Below are 14,082 nucleotides of genomic sequence, written 5' to 3' on the forward strand. Positions count from 1 at the left end.
CAGAAAGTAAGATTAAAAGAGGAATAAAGGAAGCCAAAGTTTAAAATAGCAAATGATGCCCAAATCACTTTTTCTTCAATGAATGCAGATATTTCACAGGAGTAAGTGCAATATTTAAGGAACTGTACAAAAAAGGCACAATAAAAGGAAAAGTATTTATAGCTTTCCTATACATAAACTTCGTTTAAATATTCCCAACTTTCCACAACCATTGCATTGCACAGATGAATCACAATCAATTGCTGATGCTTGTTAATAGCTTTTAAGAGACTTCAGTATCTAAAGGAAACCCAGAGATCTAAAATGAACCAACAATGACAATTTTCAGTAAACCTCTGAGTGCAAGATAATGCACTCTCAGTATCTGCAGTGAAATACAGAGATGTAAACACACCTAAAGAAAAAAAAACGTGGGACCACCACCAAATGAACTGGTTTTGCCAGTAATTGCCTTATGGGCATATTTTAAGTTGGAAGCTGACAGCAGTAAATTATATTGTGATAACTGAATGCCGTATTATCTCCTCTACAGAGTAAGTGCAGACATAGGGGTGAAAGGGAGGAGGAGTGAATGGGAAAAGAGTTTTTTTTAATATAAAGACCATGCCAAAGAAAATGCAAATTTCCAGTTTTGATGTCTATTTTGAGGATCTGAAACAAGGCTTTTAATCAACGTATTATACATCAAATTGATAATGTTAACTTCTGATTATTCAAATGTATGAAATATTCATAGAGAACTGTCCAAACTTTTACATTTCTCAGACTTCTTTTCTCTATTAATTATCATGCCTGGAAGCTTTTCAGTAAAAGCAGCAGCCATCAGCCTGACTGAACCTGACAAGCTAGCAAGGCCCAATTACACTGGCACTCTCTGGCACTTTGATGTGCTGGAAACGAAAAGAGATAGGGGCAAATTGTATAGCACATTATGTTAATGACTTGATTTAATCCAGCCACTAAACTTTATGTAGCCTGTTAAAAAAGATGCTAACACTAATTACACCACTTTGGAAAGGAAAGAAGGGGACAAGCATTTCATACCGACAAAGTGAAGCTCATAAATGTTGTAAATGAAATGAAACAAAATGAAGTAATCTATGATTAATTATACATCATAGACAAGAAGAAAAGAGAAAGAAGCAAGTGGTACAGCTAAGTAGTGGAAAATCTGTTAGATTCCCTTTATGATCAACATCTCTGAGAAATAACCATGAACTGTCTAATTTGCAACATGCAAAAAAGAAACAGTATGATCTTAAGTAGCTTAAACAGTTTGGCATACAACTTAGATTCATAGGATAATTAGCATAACAATCACTTAAAATCACAAGACTTATTTACACTGTTTGATTACCAGCAGGATACTTATCTCACAAGATAAAAGGCATTGGTTTTTAATCTTTTTAAAAATATGAATTAAGTACCAACTTTCACATGCTGCATTTGGTAAACTAGAAATTTCAAATACATCGATGCCTAATTTTAAAATCAAATTTGTATCGTGTTGCCTTCATAACCTATAGCTTTAATGTTATTATCCACTCTTCTTGCACTTTGTTACCTGATGAACAGATCTACAAAGAGGGAAACTTGAACTCTCTACTCGCTCAGAAATGTTTCCCCATGGTTTTGATAACATGAAATAGAGGATGATAAGGAATGCACAGATAAAACCTATTATTGTTTGATTAGGTACAAATGAGTAGCAGTCATTTAAGTTCTCAAAGTTACAGATGGAAATGCAATGTTTATACATATGTTTTTAGAATGTTTCATTTTCAAAAATACCTTCTTAATCTCCCTCTAGCTGATGTAACTGGTGACATTTAGCATTTCTAAAACCATTCTACAATTAAAAAAAAAAAAGCAATATTTCTCCTGAGAAACATTGCCTAAAATTGCTACTTACTTGGCTAAATTTCAAGAGCCTTTACTTAAATAACAAACAGAAAAATCAAATTACATCTAGGCTGACAGGATGTAACAGTATGGTATATCCTTACTCCTTTAAAAGGAGACTAGGACAGTCCAGAGAAGTCTTAACTATTAGAAGTACTGCAATCAATTTCAAGTGCTAGATGCCTGCTTTTGAATATTGTTTGGTGAACATTGCATAAATTATATTATATTATAGAAGTACTAAATGGTCTCATCTTTATAAAGAACTATACTACTGAAATACTGTTTGAAGTACATTTTCCACAATTATGTTTATTATGTTATATGGTATTATGTTGTATTTCATATACGTGACTCTATGCTCATTAATTGCAGGTTTTTAGGACAAGCCAAAAGAATGCTACATTTACATGCACACAAATGGAAGCACAAAAAATGTGCTCTGAAATGATACTGTACCTGCACAAACTTTTTTGAAAACCAATCTTTAGTTTTTAAATTATTGTCAAGTCAAAGAAATCTATTTGGCTGCATTGGAACGCATGCAAGGTTTCCACACTATTAACAGCCTCAAGCTTATGCAATTTTAACAACATTTAATCAAATGAATATACTGGGATGAGTCAGTAGATGTACTACAGACTGTGACCAATTATTTTTTTTTCCCTTCTCTAAAAGCACCAAAAGTAAAAAACACACATTTTCTTAAGTGTGGCAAAGACAAGACTGAAGGAGGACTGAAGAATGAAATAAAGATCTTCAGACATTCATATTAGAACATGCTTAGGGAGATTTTGTCCTTACTAAAATTTTATCTGATTTACACTAATTAGAAATCTGTAGTTCCAAGGTTTTGTTGGTCATAACAAATGCAGCACAGAAAGATACCAGTAATTACTAATAAATCTCCTAATTTTCTACAGTTTATTTTTGGTTGACTCAACACAGGGAAGGATAATATATGGAAATCCCAGACATGGGAACCAAGGTTTTTCTGGCAGCAAAAATCAAGTTACAACACTGGTAACAATGACAACAAATCAGGTTGCTAAAGAACAGCAAATAGAGTTAAAGGAACCAAAATGTTCAGAAACATACAAAAACAAATCATGTCATAGAATAGAACAGTTAAACTGTATGAGACCTTCAAAGGCCATCTAAGTTAAACTGCCTGCCCACATCAGGGCTAATCAGAAGTTAAAAATACCAGCGCCTTTCTCTCCACTTCCCATCCTCAGGAGGATGCAGAGAGCAATGAGATAACCTGCAAGTAATGTTTCCTCCAGAAAACTCAAGTGGGCCACTCCTCACAGGAAGTGCCTTCCAGCCCTTTTATGAACTTTGTTGCCCTCTGGATGCTTTCAAGTAACTTAACTTCATTTATATATATATTATGGAATCCAGAACTGCACACAGTATTCAAGGTGAGGCCATACCAGTGCTAAATATATAGTCAGCCTTGACTTTTTTTTTTTCTTAGATTTAGCAGATCACCATAAAACACTCCAACTGACCTGTAAAATATTTTTGGATATTGGACTTGTAACAATACAGTCGTCGCTGTCAGTTTCTGATTCAATGGAATCATTTGTGTGTCTATCATCTTCACCTGCTAAAATAAATAAAAAAATGTAGTTAAAAAACACACTGTGCCTGTAGTGAATCTGAGATTTGCTGGAAAACATGACAGTGATATACTAGCTACTCCTAATAAACACTGTACAATGGTATCCAGTAAAGCACTTCCTTGCGGAAGGCAGGAGTGGCAAACTGACAAACTATTAATGGACTACATTGTTGTTGCCTGTTCTTCTTGTTTTCTAAAAAAAATATGAACGTTTCCAAGATTAAAGTTAAGTTGTTAAGTAGTTGTTTACTTAACTAAAGTTAAGTAAAGTATCGTTGTTAAGTACAACGATACAAGTCCTGTGAGGAACTTAAGTATAAATATCAGTTAGCTTAATAAAGGACATGGCCTGAATTTTTAGCTCTTCTATGATTAGGTTTAATACCACACACAGCCAAAGAAATACTCTTTTTTTCTTAAATAAAGTAATTCTGTAATGCAGGTAATTATTTTCTAGAGCATTCAGGCCCCTCCTTTCTGAAACAAATTACTTAAAAACGCAATAGGGATTCAACACCTTGATTTCCAATTTTACTAATGAATTCTTATGCAGAAGCTGTAAACAGTAATGTTAAATTTTAACATCCTGTTTGTTTCCCTATTTTAGATACGGCTTATTTTACTAACACACAGTTTAGCTCAAAGGTGGAACCAGTGACCCAGCTGTTATAATCTTGAAATAAATCTGCTTCTTAACAACTTTATGCCACAGATGTGATAAGGCACACTGTCCTTTCACAGCCTGAAAGGGTTTCCAGTATCAGCACCGGCTGTTAGCTGCAGACAAAAGGAGCATGTTCATTAAAACAGTCTTTATAACAGTGTAGTTCTAAGAGAGAATACGAAGACATTCAAAATAGAAGCCAGCTTTCTTTTAATTTTTTATGAATCTGGGTCAGATACCAGATTTTTGCATTCAATTACAATACAGTTTCCATTTGGGATGAAAATAACACCACCATATCCACCACCCATCTACAGCTAAAAGTACACCAGAATATCATTTCTGTCATGAACCTTCTCATAATGAGGCAGCTCCCACTGCTAGTAAGAAATGAGAGGAAAAAAAGAAAAAGAAAGAGACAGATTTATTAAGGAAATATAGCCACTTATTCATAAAGAATAAATTCTACCTTCTGATTCCAGTTCTTCAGATATTTCTGTCTCATTTCCAGAGGTATCTGTGCCTTGGCCAGACAGCTGCTCTTCTGGCAAACATGAATGGTCTTCTTTCTCTTGTTGAATTTCTTCAACAGTCTCCTTCACCTTAACATCTGCTAGATTTTCTTGTTTAACCTTACATATTACATGCAACATAAGAATAAATAACATCATAAAACATATCTTGCAAATTATGAAGGTTTAAAACATGAAGATTTGTCACTCACATTCATTATATTTTATGCCTTTTAAACAACTATATTGTTTTGGCAGTATAAGAAGCAATGAGAAGTTTTCATGTGCAGTAACAAATAAATGATGCAGAAGACCTACAATTCTCAAAGGAGAGGCAGTAAAAAAAAAAAAACAAAACCATTTTGCTACACCACTGGAACCAAAAGCTTGCCAATTTTCCACAAGAATTTACTCTCACAATCAATTGGACTAATGCAGTATCTTTGCTCTTGGAATGCTATGTATTCAGCAATATTCCAAAGTCACTACTTTTCTGCTTCATTTCCCACCCCATTAAATGATGATAATTTTTTAAATCAAAGACAAAAGCTTTATCCAGACATAGAAGGAAATGAGTAGATATGCCTGTCTTTCTAATGACCAAAAAGAAAAAGTCACAAGAAGGGATCACTTTTTCCCCTTCATATTTCATGTCTGACTTATGAGATAATCCTTAATGATAGCACAGTTTTTAATGTACGACTGAAGAGATAATGTAGATATGGAATTCAAAGGCAACATATTAGAAAGAACCGCAAAAACGGAATAATTTCATACCTCCAAAGCATTTGGACCTGTTGGATACTATATAATTAAAAAAATATATAGGTATGAATTTACTGGTGGAGAAATATTTAGACAGGAAATTACATCCTCCTTTGCTTCTCCGCATTAGTATTGCTGTTCCTACTTTCTGCTACAGCTTCTACCTAAAACATTGGAGAATTCTTACAAATGGTTTGGGATTTCAATGGAGATAAATCATTCATCCAATTTTTAGTAAATCCTCTTTCCTCATAATTATGTGCTTAAGATCACAGAATTGTCTGAGTTGGAAGGAATCCTTTCAAGGTCATTTAAGTCCAACTTCCCTGCAATGATCAGGGACATCTACAGATACAGGTTGCTTAGCCTGACTTTGAACGTCTCCCAAGGATAAGGCATTCACCACTTCTTCTGGACAACCTGTTCCAGCACCTCTTCATCCTTATGATACAAAATCTTTTCCTTATGCCCAGCATAAATGTCCTGTTTTAGTTTGAAACTTTTTCCTCTCGTCCCATTGCAATAGACCCTGCTAAAGAATCTGTTCTCTTCTTTCTTACATGGCCCCCCTTTAGTTACTGATCTGTTCCATTTGTCTTGCATGAATACATTCTAGCAGAGTCACCACAAGATTCAGACTTCAGAGAAAGTCCAAATATTTTGTGACTTAGTATTAAGTACAGAACTCTTGTCTGTAACCAGACACTGAGACTCACTTTTTTAAAGCCAGGACAGCTGAGCACCCATTAATGAACAACTCTTGCTAGAGATCAAATAGCTAAATCTCTGCCTTAGACAACCACACTTTGTGAAAAATTATCAAATTTTAAGAGGCTGCTGTTCAGATAGCTGAAGGTGTTGTGCCTGTAACCACACATCTGACATCTCAGTTGATTTCTCTCATATTGTACTTCATTCATATTTCTAGTCTGTGATATGAAGCTCAGAATAAAGCTCTAGTCATAGTAAACTAAGCAATAGCAGAAAGAGCTGTGAACAGAAAATGTATGTTACAACTGAAAAATAAATTCAATCAAGATATTTGCAAATGGAAAAAAAAAATCTTCACAGCAAATTTTTAAGAATGCATAAGTTACTTGCAATGTAATATTAACAAAAATACTCATAACATTTTAATCATTAACTGTTAGAGAACCAACAATGAATTAAAGGATGTGATTAATACAGTCAGTGCCCAGCTAAAAATCAAATAAAAATTTAAAGCATGTTTGAATTACTTCCATGCAGATCCTTTTAGACTACAGAAGGATGTGCAAAAGACACTTTACTGCATGTCTTGAAATATAATTGTTTCCATAGCATGTGTAGTTGCAGCTGATAAGTGACTATGAATGGTGTCAAATTTTGTATCCTATTGGTACAAAACTTCAAATTGGTTTCAATCAACTTAATTTCTACAGTCACTTAAATGTTTGTGTGAGTGGTTAATTGAAGTCACTTTAATAATCTGGAGAGCTAAGAAACAGTGCAGAGACTGTTAACCAGTCCTGTGGGAATCTGCTATAAACCCATGAAAATGGAAGCTCAAAAGCTGCAGAAGACAGCAAGAAATTTTGAGGAGCCTGTATTGTTTTCTAACCTCTATGCAGTACTACGTTATCATTCACTGCCTTGGACATGCCACCTTTTTTAGCTGACTGTTCTCGATTACTAACTCTACACTTTGTGCACACTGTGACCTAAGAAAGTCTCCTTGCTTCAATATGCACAAACATAATACATTAAACTTACTGTCACCTGTACTGAACTGGCATTCACAAATGACACTTTCTTGTCTGTTGGAGCTGCACGGCGTCTTGGTTTCGGTACGGGTACCTATAATATAAAAATAAAGGTGAAGTTCATTTATTGGCATATTTGAATCATCTTGAGTAAATTCTGAGAGACCCTAATTTTTCATTTTAGACAAATGAAATGGTCCTAACTTCAATTCTAAATAGGAGAGATGATGTAGTTTTTCTTTGAATAATTTCCCCAAAAACTGAGATCTCTTCCAGAATTAAGCCACAAATGAGTGTAACACTCTACAGAAAATCTATGGAATGCAAAATGAGTTCCATGTGAGAAATTATTGTAGGAGTATCCTAAGCAGTATCATACATCTGAAAGAATGAGTTACTACTGCTTATCTTCAAAAAGTTTTGAATACAAGAAAGATTTTACTTCCCAATGGAAGTCCAAGATGGAAGTTACATGAAGCATTTGTACTACGCGCTGTTTTACAGTAAGGACAAATCCTGGTCATCAGAGAAGATCTAAGTGATCTGCTGCAGTAGGTCTTTCATATCTCTTAGCTTTTTCAAGTTTGTTACATTACTTACTGTCACTGATGAAGTTAAAGAAGGAGAGAAGGTTGGAGGTTGAGTTTCTTCTTCTGAAACTAATTTAGGCGCCACTGATTTCTTATTCTGAATGTAACTCTCTGAGTCTGAAGCCACTGCGGCTCCACTCGGTGGTTGGTAGGCAAACTTCCACTTTAACATAACTCTGATAGCACCAGTAACTCTTCTTTCAGAATCTGTTATTTCAAATGTACCTGACAATAAAAAGTAAATTTCATCTGAATAGGTTGGATACAGTGAATTGCAGTGCAAAGCAAAACATGATTCAAGCACAACAGTTTTTGCAGTCCCCATTTTACTAAGTATTTCATTATTGGAATAAAGCCACAATACTGTGTTTTTTTAGAGTCAAGTATACCTAATTAATATTAAAGATATTCAGAAATACAGAATTTAGTATGAACAGGACTACTACATCCTTTCAAAATGTCTTGTAGGTTCTCTGGTAACCTAATACAAGATAAGTAATTCTTACTAACATGGTTCAAAATTTTTAACTTAAACATTCTCATCTTCTACTAATACTTATTTTTGTTAAATATATAAATTGAATTTTAAAATCCATCCATTGCCAAATATTTATCAAAGATGAAACATTAAATTCACTTGGAATTTTTCACCTATTTTCCCTTTCTGTGGAGGTAATTATAAATTACATTTTACAGTAATCATATCATAAAATTTTCAATAAACAATTCCATATGCACCTTATAGTTGGTAATCAAAACAATCATTAAGTAGGTTTTGCGTTATATATGCCACAGCAAATTTGTAAATGATATTAATTTGTGGGTGAATTTCACACAGAATGGAAAAATGGGCCTGACAGTCCTGAAGTTCTATGATAGCAAATGCAAAGTCCTGCATCTGCCCCAGAATATCTTCAAGAAGCAGTAGAGGCTGGGGGTTGATAAGCAACAAGCAGCCTTCCTTGCAGGGAAGAGAAAAAAAAAAAAACTGGTCCTGTTTTGAGTAACATAATAGGAGCCAGTAAAGCTGTGTTTTTGCAACAATGAAGACCAACTGCACTCCAGATTCCATCAGCCAGAATTCTTACTCTATTTAACACCTATGAGATGGCATCTGGAATACTGTGGCCACTCCTGCACAACAACAGACATTGACACATTTGAGCAAGTCAATTGGAGGACTACCAAGAAATTCAGGGAGTTGGAGCACATGACATAGAAGAGCCTCAAAGAAGTGGATTTGCTTGACCTTCAGAAAAGACAGCTCTGACTGGAGGTATGTTATTGCTGTCTGCAGCCACTACTTGTAGAATGTAGAAAAGATGGAACCATGGGTGCACAGCAGGAAGAGGAGAGCCAACAGTTAAGTTGAAATATTGGAAAGAAAAAGGTGCTTTCCTTCTTTTATTTATTTATTTATTTTTTTAAATCACAGAGGAAATCAAACACTGGAACAAGTGCCAACCTGACAGTAGATCTCTATTCTTTGAGATACTCCAAATTTCACTAGGCGAAGTTCTAAAGATATTTAAAAGATATATTAAACAAGAAGTGAAGATTTTGTTAGGTTTGAAGAGATCAAATTCTTACCTGAGATAGATCTGTTAGATGCTAAGGGAATAAGAGGCACATTGGCTTTCCCTAAATAGCCATCTTCTCCCACTTTGGCATCATCAAATACATAAAATGTTAAGGATTCCCATTTCAAGTACTGGTCTAACTCTGCAGTCATTGGCATTTGGAAACACATATGGTCATCTATTTCTGGGTTGCTGCTGCTAGGAATGATGCAAGTATCATGGTGTGCAAAATTGAAAAACTTGTAGACAACATACGAATTTGGCTGAAGATGTTTCTTTTGGGATTGTAGACGGTTACAACATTTTATTGTAACAAGGAGCTCATTTAAATCGCCATCTGTTGAAGTGCTGACTTGGGCAGCTCTGGGAATTGGCTGTTTTATATGAAAAAGAAGTTGAATTTAAAAATTAGAATTCTTATGTCGGCATACTAAGAGATACATAAATAGAACAAATAAGTTATCTAGATGACATCCAACTACTGTTTAACTTTCTATGCCAAAATCTAATTCATTCCATAAATTCAACTACAACCCTCTTTGATTGCAGGTGTAAGGAGATAAGAGATTAATCCCTTCAAGAATGTGATTATTTGCCTAATTCTTCTAAAATATTGTGACCTATTTGCCATTTAATTATCATGGTAGCAAAGTGTTAAGGATGATTCCACTTTAAGTGGAATGATTATGCCACTTTAAAACCACGGAGTCTGATTTTGAAAGCTACTCTGTGTCAAGACAAAAAGAACTGCAGTTCTTTATATATGTACTGTTCAATAATTAAAATAGCACAGCAGATTTGCCTTCCCTTTTCTTTCTCCAAAACCTTTGTATTAACAAAGAAATGACAAAAATCAGCACACAAACAGCAAAAATATATGTTTGAAGTGGAATAAGAAAATGGGTAAATTAATAAAAATTAAAGAACAGCACAAAAGCCCAAATCATACAACTGTCTTTAAAGAAGCAATCCCCAACTACATTCACCCCATAAGGCTCTGCTTTCTTTTATGCTAATGTGTCACAGCTAATTTCATTCTTCGTACGTAATTATCTGGCTTATGGAACTCAGAGTTCTGTCTTGTGGTATTTGGGGGAACATGAATCAGTTTGATTTTGCATGATAACATGGTAAATATTTTTATTAAATAACCCACAATGAAATTGGTAGAGACAGCCAATCATGATAGTTTCAGATTTTCCTGAATGTGTAACATTTTACACTATTATTTCTAGGCTACAAACAGAATTGGGAAAAAGAGTCTTTATAGCAGTTTATGTATAGCTCACATTTCCATGATTTCTGCCACTCATAAAGGACGGAGTTTTATATTTATGTGTTTAACTAGTGAAAACCTAAATTTTGGAACACACAACTGAAGGTATTTCTGCAGCTCCAGACTAATAGAAACTGTAACATAATGTAACCACCTACACCATTTCTACATGACTTTCAGTTTCTGTATGAAGCATCTCTGAGAACTGCAGTGTTTCAAACATCTACTTTAAAAACTGTTCATTTCCGCAATTTCTCCTGTTCTATTTCCTCCTTAACAACCAGCATATTTCAATTGCTTGAATTTCCAGTTTTAGAATAACTACAACAAAATGCTCTGCTCCATGTGCCTTATCTTCCATCTGTGTTTGGATTTGTAACGTAGCTAGAAATAACAATAAAAAAATAGAGAAAACTACAGATTTGAGCATTTCACAATGGCCAGATTTTAAGAGTCAGTTAAAAATATCTTGGAGTTAAAAATACCTTTGAGTAAAAACTGATTTAAAGCAAATGTTACACTGTTGTCAAGCCCAAAGATAACAAAAAGTTTTTTATTATCTCAATGTCAATGTATGCAAACATTATGAACTTTTAAAACTTTCTGAACAATTGCTTCATCTGTAATACCTCACTGAGACCTGGCTGGTTTAACATTCCTGAATAATCCACTACGATACAATGTAAACAAAATCTGGCTTTTACAGGTTAAGAAAAATAAATACAATATTTATGTAATAATTTCAAATGTTCTAATGACAGTCTATAAAAGTAAGCAACTGAAGTTTAAGACTTTGCCTCTTCAGCAGAACTCCAGCTGTGCCAATGTGGAAAAAAGAAAATGCAATGGGGAAAAAAAAAATAAAATCCAAGAGTTAATCCAAAACTACGTAATACAAAACCAAGCATACCTGGAATGGTGATCCGTCTTCCCTCAAACTGGGTTTCATATACCCTCGAGCTTTGGACTTCTCTTTGTAAAGACCAATGGATCGATCCATAGGAGCTCGGAACCGGATCCAGTATTCTAAAGTACCAAAACCTTCGACGTTTCCATTCACTCCTAAGGAAAGATGGAATCACACTTTCACTTCATCTTAGAATGACTTCAAAACAATGATTTAAATTAAAAGAAACAACAACACATCCCAGAGCCAAACCAAAACCCCACTGTAGATCCTACTATTTGAAGTATTTTCTACTGTAACCAGACCTTTTCTGCCCTTTTGATGCTTTGTGAGTATTAATTACAAGCAGACCTCTTACCTCTTCAGCAGACTTAACAGTTATAACTACAACCATAATTTCTTCTGTTACATATTGATGAAGGGTGAGGGTAGATAACTATGACATTTGGGCCAAGTATCAAGCACTGATATTTGACAGTCTTATAAAGCAGAAACATTTTAGGTTTTCATGCATATTACACTCATCAGATTAGTTATATATGTGAGAGTAAAATAATTTAGTTTCATTTAAGTTCATTACAAGATCTGATTGAAATTATTTTTTCATAGTTAAGTAAGTAGTTAAGTAAGCCACCTTGTATAAACAGTGGTCTTAGAGAATGAAGGAAGCCTGCATTAAACAACTAAACCACAAATAATATATAAAACAATAATGAAAAATGAAAGAGAATGTCAGATTTTGAAGATCTTCTCTGCAGTGTTCATAGAAAAACAGTGAAATATGAGTAGTACAACAGTGCAAACAAGAACATTGCTCTAACTACTTTTCTCCACGCTGTCATCATATAATTATATTGAGAAACGTAATACTATCTTAATAAAATCACCTTTACTTGTCTAATTACACTTGGTAAGTAACTTTTGTACAAGACAAAGAATCTCCTGCTATTTTTAGACAAGATTCTCTAATGCTATTTTCAGCATGTAGTAAACTTCTAATATGTCACATCAGGTGATTTTATTAATGTCATCTTTGTACTCATTGATTATTGGTAAAATTGTACCTGTCTGAAGAGCTAGAATCAACAAAAATGCTGCACATCCAATGTAAAAGTTTTTTTAATCCATTCCCTTTTCTTTTTAAATAGCAATACAGAAATTAATTGGTGATCAAACATAGATCACTGGTCACATCATCACACCAAACAAAATACTTTTTCATATGTTAATTACCGACTAAATCTTCCGAGCCGTAGATCCTCGCATTCTGTTCCAGGGCTTCATGGAGGGCCACCTGGCATATTGCTACTGCTTCATGGTCTCTGCCATATGCCTGATGAATCTCAAGAGTGATACTGCTATTCCTCATGTAGTTCAAGAAGCAGTCATCAATCTTCACACGATGCTGAGAAGTAAAGTGATATAACTGGGTATTTCCATACAAAACAGGAGTTGTTTGAAGTTGGAAGTCATAAAATGTAAAACAACAAAAAGTTGCAGGTTCATGGTCACCAAAAGCATGCACAGCTGCAGAAGACAAGATCACTCTGTTGATATGAATTTCAAAAAGGCCCTGTCCTCTTTCTAAATGTAGAGTTGCATCAGATTTATTCACTGGATTGACTGGCAGTATTTCTGGTCTGGGTTTGTACCGTTTAGTACTGTAGACAACATCTCTCAGTTGGGCTGCAATAAAGAAAATGGGAGCTACAACATGACTGTTTAAAAATCAAATATAATTCATGCTTGCTCAGAGAAGTAAAAGTATAATTCAATTATATTAACAATATTAAATTCTTAAATAAAAAACAAACAACCGACACAAATTGCACACTTCAAATCAGACATCCATGGCTAGCTTAGCATGCTGAAAATACACACAATGCAGTTGCATCAGTATAAGACAGACTGCTAGAAATTAATAACAGTAAAAAGCCAAAATGCAGAAGCCTCATATGATGATCAAAGTAAGTATTTTTATGCTAAAATTCAGCAGAAACTTAAGATGTGTATTTTTGAAGGGTTGAACTACAAATTATATTATGTGCTGAGGAAAGAAAGAATAAATGGTTACGGAATTAAGACATAAATCATCACGCAGTCCTTCAGCACAGAACATGCAACTTGGAGACAAAATATGATGAATGTTGTTACATTGAGCTTAGTGAGTTATCCCGTTTCGGGCTTCCATTTTCTATTTATACTATACAATAAGGTCATCAAAACAATTTCAGATTCATGATGTTAAAATATTCTGTAGGCATATTATGCCATAACTTTGAGAGGTTTTGCAACACACAAAAAGTTACGTAATTACTGAACAGCAAAATAAAAAAATTTGACCACAAACACATAATTTACCCATAGAGGCTTGGCCACTTATATTGCAACAGTTGCAGCATATAAAGCACCTTCTTGACTTTTATTTAATAAGTAACAAGTCAATAAAACATCATATAGATAACGGGCCATGGAGGACCTGATCTTTCTGTTAGTTTCAAGAATTAAAAGGCGTTT

At 34.3% G+C, this 14,082-nt stretch overlaps 1 protein-coding gene across 1 annotated transcript in view; it reads right to left on the reverse strand.

Annotated features, from left to right (window-relative positions):
* RPGRIP1L (RPGRIP1 like) overlaps positions 1-14,082 on the reverse strand; it is a gene marked incomplete at both ends in the record, with an annotated part of 53,122 nt that overhangs the window by 15,372 nt on the left and 23,668 nt on the right. Inside the window, 8 exons of the mRNA XM_079541316.1 lie at positions 3,417-3,514; positions 4,663-4,825; positions 5,483-5,509; positions 7,223-7,306; positions 7,813-8,027; positions 9,393-9,745; positions 11,555-11,720; positions 12,799-13,251. Of these exons, the coding sequence (XP_079397442.1) occupies positions 3,417-3,514; positions 4,663-4,825; positions 5,483-5,509; positions 7,223-7,306; positions 7,813-8,027; positions 9,393-9,745; positions 11,555-11,720; positions 12,799-13,251 (1,559 nt within the window). The remainder of the gene's footprint in view (positions 1-3,416; positions 3,515-4,662; positions 4,826-5,482; positions 5,510-7,222; positions 7,307-7,812; positions 8,028-9,392; positions 9,746-11,554; positions 11,721-12,798; positions 13,252-14,082) is intronic.

Source organism: Tetrao urogallus (genome assembly GCF_951394365.1).
Source record: "Tetrao urogallus genome assembly, chromosome: 12".
NCBI classification, from domain to species: domain Eukaryota; kingdom Metazoa; phylum Chordata; class Aves; order Galliformes; family Phasianidae; genus Tetrao; species Tetrao urogallus.